At 40.2% G+C, this 8,166-nt stretch overlaps 1 protein-coding gene across 1 annotated transcript in view; it reads right to left on the bottom strand.

Annotated features, from left to right (window-relative positions):
• Window positions 1-4,472: 4,472 nt before the first annotated feature.
• The window catches only part of BCAS1 (breast carcinoma amplified sequence 1), a 93,214-nt gene continuing 89,520 nt past the window's right edge, over window positions 4,473-8,166 (bottom strand). Inside the window, exon 14 of the mRNA XM_024195601.1 lies at window positions 4,473-5,420. Coding sequence (XP_024051369.1) covers window positions 5,346-5,420 — 75 coding nt within the window. The 3' untranslated portion in view covers window positions 4,473-5,345. The remainder of the gene's footprint in view (window positions 5,421-8,166) is intronic.

Genomic DNA, 8,166 nt, shown 5'->3' with positions numbered 1-8,166 from the left:
CTTCACAAAGGATGTACTGTTTTTGTTGTATTAAACAATGGATTTTGTTGCGTAAATCAGCTGAAATGAATCTTGTGAACTCCTATAGGCACAACAGACAGCGGCTTAGCCATAAAAACCGGTGTTCTTACCCACACTGCAATTTGAAATTCAAATGCACACGCTGGCTGGTGCTTTGTTACCCACTTGCAGAGCTAGATTGGGATCTCAGATTTGAATCTGGCTCCTAATCTCTTAAAGCAAAGAAGCCATTGTACACAATGGGTAAGATTCTGCTCTGATAGGATTCGGATCTGACTCACATAAGGATGTTTTTGATTAAGTGCAATGTAAGGCTATGTTTACACTAGCACTTTTGTTGGTAAAACTTTTGTCAGGCTATGTCTACACTACAGCCAGGATTACGCTCTGAGATCGATCCACCGGCAGTCGATTTAGCAGGTCTAGTGAAGACCTGCCAAATCGACAGCAGATCGCACTCCAGTCGACCCCTGTACTCTACCCCTACGAGTAAGGTAAGTCAACGGGAGAGTTTCTCCCATCGACTCGCCCCCCCCCCCCCGCAGTGTAGACCCCGCAGTAACTCAACCTAAGGTACGTCGACTCCAGCTACATTGTTCACGTACCTGGAGTTGCGTAGCGCAGGTCGACTTACCGCGGTAGTGTAGACATACAGGGCTGACAAACATAAGTTTCACTGACAGAAGCGCCAGTGTGAACAGTGCTATAGCTACCGCTGCTCGTTGGGGGTGGTTTAATTATGCCGACGGGAGAGCTCTCTCCTGTTGGCAGAGTGGCTACATGGGAGATCCTACAGCTGCAGAGGTACAGCTGTAAGGTCTGTAGTGTAGACATAGTCTTAAGTGAGACCAGAACCAGGCCCTATGTGGTCACTAAGGGCTTGTCTACACTGGCACTTTACAGCGCTGCAACTTTCTTGCTCAGGGGCCTGAAAACGCCCCCCCCTGAGCCCTGCAAGTTTCAGCGCTGTAAAGCGCCAGTATAGACAGTGCTCCCAGCGCTGATAGCTACGCTCCTTGTGGAGGTGGTTTTTTTATAGTGCTGGGAGAGCTCTCTTCCAGTGCTGGTGCTGCGACTACACAGCCATGTTCAAGCGCTTCTGCGGCAGCGCTTTAATGTTGCTAGTGAAGACATGCCCTAATATGAAAATGTTAAATATACAGTAAGGTGTAAATCTTCAGCAGAGCCACCACCTGTATAGGCACACACCATGAGCAATTCTACGTTTGCATACAGTTCAGTTTGGTTGTTTATTAAAGCTTTTTTTCCTATCAGATAAGAATGTTATAGGAATAATATCTATGCCACAATGCTTCCATAATTAATCTACTTTATTCAATCTACTGAATAGTTTTTATTTCTTTTTGATTTCACTTCAGTAGCATCCTGGACAACATGCATTTTTTTAAAATATAAGCATCAACAGAACTTTATCTGGATCTCTAGTCACAAATAAGTCTTCCTCTTCTTGACCCACATGTAGGGAAAGCCAGAGAAAAAAATGTAATGCCAGTAGCATTAATAACTCAATCAGAGAAGGAACTTGCAGGAACGGCACTGAACTAGAACCCATTTAAACCAAGTTCAGTTCCCAGCTGCAGACTCCCTGAGGGACCCTAGGCAAGTCACTTAGGGTCAGATTTTCAAAAGCCCTCAGTCTGAATTTTGTTGTGCCTCAGTTTCCCATCCATAAAAGAGAGATAATGACACTTCCTTTTCCCCACCCTTTGCCTGTTTAAATTGTATGGCCCAGATCTACAAAAGTATTTTAATGGAAGTTAAGAGCCATTTGTGGATCTGGGCTTGAGCTCTTTGGCAAGGAACTCTTCTGTGTCTGTACAGTGCTTAGCACAATTGTTGATTTGTATTCCTGTAGCACTTACGAGCTCCAGTCATGGACCAGGACCCCCATTGGGCTAGGTGCTGTACAAACACAGAGCAAAAAGATGCTTTCTGTCCCAAAGTCTTGTTGTCTATAAATAAGGCAAAAGACAACCATTAGACACAGCCAGACAGATGGGGGAAAGAATGGGGCTCTGGTTTTGTACAGGTCTCTAGGCAATACTTAGTACAGAAATAAAACACTAAAATCAAATTCCATATTTTGGCTGTTTTTAAAATTCCGCTTCTATTTCTGCATAAAATCCACATCAGACTGTTTGACACTGGAAATTACATTGTTTTACTCAAGTTGTGCTACTGAGTCAGCTCAGGACAGTTCCAGGCTTGAAAATATCAACTATTTGCCTCTTCTACTTTAACAAAGTTGGGCACCTGGCCAGTTTCCAAAGAGAGAATTTGTTTGCAGGTTGAAAAATCTGCAGCATGAAACTTCACAAGAATCTAATTGTTTTTCTGCATTTCCAGTGCATAGCCTGGCTGAAAGAAAACTAATCCTGTAACGAGCAGACCACATGGCTGTGGAGCGCAAAACAACTTAACTGTTGAATGAGCTCTTTTATGGAGGGCAGTCCATAAATCACTGTCAGTTGGAGGGAGGCATTTCTTATGCGAATGGCAGCTATTTATTTAAACTCATTTCCTAGGAAGTTTACTTATTCCCGAGACAGCAGTTTTGGCTTTAAAATGTTATTTCTTTAAAAATTCTACTTTAAGATCACTGGATATTTTGCAATATTCTGATGTAATGTGGTTTGCTATTCAAAAGCTTAAATATAAAGATAGAGCTGATTCAGTAAAGTTCTTCATGTGATTTCTTGACAACTGGGGCTCAGTGCAGTATTTTGGTCTGGGAACCAAGAAACATTAGCAACCTTTCCCTTTGTCTTTGGCTGTGGCTTTAACAAAGCCCTGCCTCCCAAATAAGCTCTCAATCTTTACTTTATGTGAACATCTACCATCTAAAAAATATTTAAATTTAGTAACATGGCACTGGGATCGAGGAAGCTCAACTGAATGGTGGATTCGTCCCCTACGACCTTTTTTTCCTCTTAGCATGTCGTGCTGCTTTATGAGAAGGCTGACGCTGCTTCTTCAAAGCTTGTAATCTTCCTGTTATCAGAGAGGAATCAAATGAAAGGGGTAGTTCCTGTGTAACGGGGCCCTGCCGAAACTAACCACTATTTTGTCAGTATTAGCCACTCAGTGGCATGAAGTCATCTGCAATCGCTCTCGCCTTTTTTGAACTTCAAAAAGGTTGAGCTGGAAATAAAATGTTTAGATTTGGTTGAAACAAAAATGTTCAATTTTTTTTTTTTACATTTTTGATTTGCGCCACCTCTCCCCCCCCCCCCCAAAAGACCTGAAATGATTTTTTCCCCCTAAAAATGCCAGTGAACCAAAAAAATCCATTATTCATACTGCTCTGTGTGGCAGTCACTTCCCTGATTCCATTGTAGAGATAAATTTCTCTTCTAAGGAAGGTCTGGCCTTCACACAGACTTTTTAGCATTATAACAAGTCAGCTTAGGGGCGTGACCTTTTGTTTTGTTTTGTTTTTTTGTAACTGAAATAGTTATTCTGGTACAACCTCTATTGTGGCTGCAGCTATACTGGTATCAACAGGCCTTGCACCAGTGTAACTATTAGGCTTATTGCTGGTTTCGTGCCACATTAAACTTTCCTATGTGAAGTGGAACAGTGAGAAAATGGGACGTTAACTTAAATCTGATCAACCTGAATATAACAGGACTCATTCTCCTGTCATTTACACCAGTGTAAATGAGAATTAACTCGTTGCAGTCAATGGAATAACATAGGTGTAAAACCAATAAGGTGTGGATCAGGCCCAAGACGCATATAGTGGTTTTCTACAATTACTCTTGATTTATATCACTATATATGACATCAGATTAAAGGCCCATTGTGGTTGGGAGAAGAACAGACAGTGCTGTAATTATTAAAAGACCAATGTAGCTTTCTGACGCTGGCGCTAGTTTTGGTCATCGGTTGCAAGACTATGGGTTTGAGAGGCCCACTGAAGCATTATTTTCTACCTACAAAAGATCCTAATGAGAAAGACAGATCTCTTCACCTCTTCTTTCATAATACTAATCAGGAATATAGTTCTGCAGATGCTACAGAATCCATCTGCCTACAATGATGATATCTGGAAAGGACTGAAGTTTGAAATCTGAATTCAGTTCTAATTGATACTTGCACTGAAGGAGTATGACATATTTATTCCACAGCCAAGCATGGTGTGGATGTGTAATTTATCCTTGCTTCCATATCAATGATCAAAGAACAGGGACAACCTGAGTCCCTGTATAAGGATCTTCAGTTAAGGACTAAAGATTCAAATGATTAATTTTTTTAAAGGAAACACATTTGGTTGTATATTGATATATGTATGATTTAATAATCTATCATTCAGATGCTACTATGCATTAAAATGTCAGTCCCACAGTTCCCTGTTTGAGTTAGTATAAGGGTTTAATAAACCACAGAAATCTGAAATCATTTGTAAAATTTATTAACCCCGATTATTACAAGAGTTTAGTAAAGCAGGGAGAATTCTGGTCAGTCTTAGGGTTGCTTTTTATTAGGATTAATTACAGATATGAATGGAGATGAGTAACTGACAAAACAACTAAGGTTTTTATTTTTTCTAAATCTGAAAAACATTAACAACATAAGATTGTAGATACATCCTCTGAATTAGTATAGTGGAGATACTAGCGCCCCCTTGTGCTGTATGAATAGTTTAAGTATTTGTATTTGTTATTCTACCTCACCAAGTCAAGGAAGAAACTGTGCTTTAAATCATTTCAAGCCTTTGCATTTTAGCCTTTTAATTTACATTAATAATATGCAGGCCAATCTGAAGCATAATCTTAAAACCACTGATTCTATTATACTGCAGACCTTGCTAATTACAGCATAATGTCAAACTACATAAGGGTTGGCTGGTTGGTATTTACTTTTAAATATAAATTTTATCAAAATATGATTTTTTTCATGACTGCTTTAAAGCTCTGTAGCTGAGAATTCTTTGTTCACTGCTTTGCCACAAAAATTGCATTCCTTTCATCACATGCACTTACTCTGCTATTCATCTTTTTCACTGCCACTTGCTGACCTCACCTATACTTCCTCTCACCCCCATAGACTTAAAAATCATTCACATGACCTCCCTTTAATTATAATATTACAGACTGTTTCTCAATGACCTTTACAGTTACTTACTAACATCTAATGAACAAATTCTGTAAATGATACACCTCAAATGTACACAAACATTGCCTTTAGCCTTCAGCATGGCCCTCATTTGATGACGGCCATATAAAGGAAAATAATGAGACATCTTTACTGCAAGGGAGCTCATAGAGAGTGGCTGATTCTTCAGCAGCCAAGCATATTCATTACTTGGATTTTCCAGCAGGTAGAATAGACACTGGATCTGTTTGCACTTCAGCATCAGACATCCGTTTCGGCCCCTGGGGAAGAATATATAGAAATGTAAAAATAATTGAACAATGCTGAAGAACAATTACATCTGCAATTATGTTTTAGTTCTTTGCAAACAGACATTTCCATTGATGTTACTTCTCTCTCTCCTCAATTCTCCTCCTTTAATCAATTTTTAATACTACTGAGAGCTGGAGCCACATCTGCACACTCCCCACAATGGGAGTAAAATGGTGCAAGCCACAACTATACCTAAACATGGCTGTTGCTCATTCTCTCTGGTTATTGTTTTCAGAGAACTGCACTAACCAACCATGCTATGTTATTGTGGTTCCAGAATAGTTCTCAATAAAATATCATTGTCCAAACTGGTTACTGCACCCATACTAGGGCCCTTCAAATGGGCTTAGGAGTTCTGCTCCCAGTTTAAAGGAACATTAAATGCCTTTACATATATAGGTATTTGAAAATGTCATAATGATCTTGCATTTGTAATGCCCTGTCTACACTACAAAGCCAACTGTTCTGGTAACCGTTCATGACACTCCTCTGTCCCGATTATAAGAAACATGGTTGAGTTGCAACAGCTCTAGTCACAACACAGACATGGCTCTGTCTTACATTAGGTGAAGTTTTCCAAGCAGTTAAAGCCATTTTGTAAACCCAGTTTTAGGTGATTTGGGGTGCCCTGACCCATTTTTAGTCATCTTGAAACCAGCACAATAAATAGAAATATGCAAACATCAGTTGAATAATTCTGAAGGACAGGCGTCTTAAACAGTCTAAATCCAAACCCATGTCTAAACTACACAGCTAAACCGTTTTAAAATTTAGTTTAGCTGAACCAGATTTAAAACCGGTTACAAGATTTCCTGCAGTAGACCAGTGCCATGTGTTAGCTAGGCTTACGCAGCCATACCTACCATTCTGTCTAACTGTGTGTATTTAGTACATTATTGGAAAATCTAGACCCCTATCACTCACAACTTCAGCAGTTGGTCTATTGCCTGGAGAGGACGTGCACACAGGGTGGCACCAATAATGCATGGAGAATTGCACTCTGGGACATACAGTTTCACAGAGAAGTGGGAGAAAGGACTAGCCAAACTAGTCTCACAAGCATGGTTAGGGAATCCTCCCCCTTGCTCGTGAAGCAACAGCAGATACTTTGACATTAATCCATGTGGCCATGTTAATGACCTGCTGGCTGCTGGCCATTTTATTTTTCTTGTTCTAAAAAATTGCAGCATAACACCCCTCCACCCTTAAAAGTCACCACCATCACATCAGTTGGCCAAAGAGGGCACTGTTTTATCCTGTGCAATCTATGTTGACCCAGATGCAGGCAGGTGCGACTCCAGTGATTGGTAACTGAGTTGCACCCGCTTACACCAAAGTTGACTTTGAACCACTGTGTCTAGAACTAGATGGCTTCTAACTGGTTATGCCCTGCAGGCAGCACAAGCTGTCTTTTTAAATGCATCGACATTGGTAGTTGACCATAATTATAAATCAACAACACAAAACAAGCTAGTCATTCCAAATTGAGCCAGTTAAAAGAGTCTGAACATCAATTAAAAGATTTCCCAATGTTAGATGATTAGCTTGAAGTCTGTCAACTGTAACTGTCTGTGCAATGCATGAGTACATTAACTTGAGAAATAAGATACTATTGTTTGCCCTGTTTCCTATAAATACTGCAGGCGGGAAGTGAACTCATTTTGACTGACTTAGCACACTTGCCAAATAGCATCATTTATTAATGTCACCTATAGTACATCCTGATCGCTGCGCCCATTTTCAAAGTGCCTTGCTAAATAAAACTGGAAGCTGGAAAGGACGCTGGCCTGTGATTCTTATTATCTAGAATTTTCAAGGCTCTTGTGTCTATGAAACAAAGTGTTGATACCTCTGTTTTAATAAGCAAGTTCCAGATCTGCCCTCAGATACGTGGGCAGGCATGGTTCCCATTGGTCCAAACTCTGCTCTCAGTTATTCCTGTGCAACCTCTTTGAGGGCTAACCTGGAACACATTTAATTTGGACTGTATCTGTTCTAAGTGCGGGACAGGAATGTAGTGATAGAACGGCAGTTCTGATTCAGAGCGCACTCAACAAAAGCATTGCCTCCATGCACACTGTACTGAAGATCCCGATTCAGATAGTTCCCGAGAATGTTTTCATGTGTGGAATACCCACAGTTTCCATTTATTTCATTTTGAGTTGTCCTATTTCTGAAAATCAGGCCATTAATCCTGAGCTTTAGTAAATGTACATTTTCCTGATTCTCACTCTACCCTAAATTCCTTTGCATTTTATTACGTTGTGAATTCCTCTTTTGCTTATGTAACAGACACAGAATTGTGTAGCTTCTTTCAATGAAGTTCAGATAGTCAATGACCCTTGTTCTCTGACAGACCAATGCTATTGGTGCTGTAATTTTGTCTAATAGCATAATCTGTTCCACTAGTAGCTAGGAACAGATGCCGGATCTCAACATTCTAATCTAGTGCATCCCTGCACATTCCGTTCCCTTTATACTACTCTGTGAGCTGAGGGGTGAAAATATTATCTACTATCCTTTTCCAGAAGAATCAATGGTTTCAGGGCAGAGTGTTTTTTAAAACAGCTGGCCAGAATTCAAGGGACAATCCAGTGGACTTTGCCCATGAAAATGCACAATGGAGTATGGAGACAAGTAAGGTCTAGAGAACCTCCATATCTGCTAAAATATCTTCTATCCCCATTTTATCAGTCCAGAGCTCAGCACTTTATC

The sequence above is a fragment of the Terrapene carolina genome, unplaced genomic scaffold (genome assembly GCF_002925995.2).
Source record: "Terrapene carolina triunguis isolate 2854851 unplaced genomic scaffold, T_m_triunguis-2.0 Scaffold130, whole genome shotgun sequence".
Classification (NCBI taxonomy): domain Eukaryota; kingdom Metazoa; phylum Chordata; order Testudines; family Emydidae; genus Terrapene; species Terrapene triunguis.
Note: the sequence above shows the minus strand (reverse complement) of the source record. Positions and strands in the feature narration are given on the sequence as shown.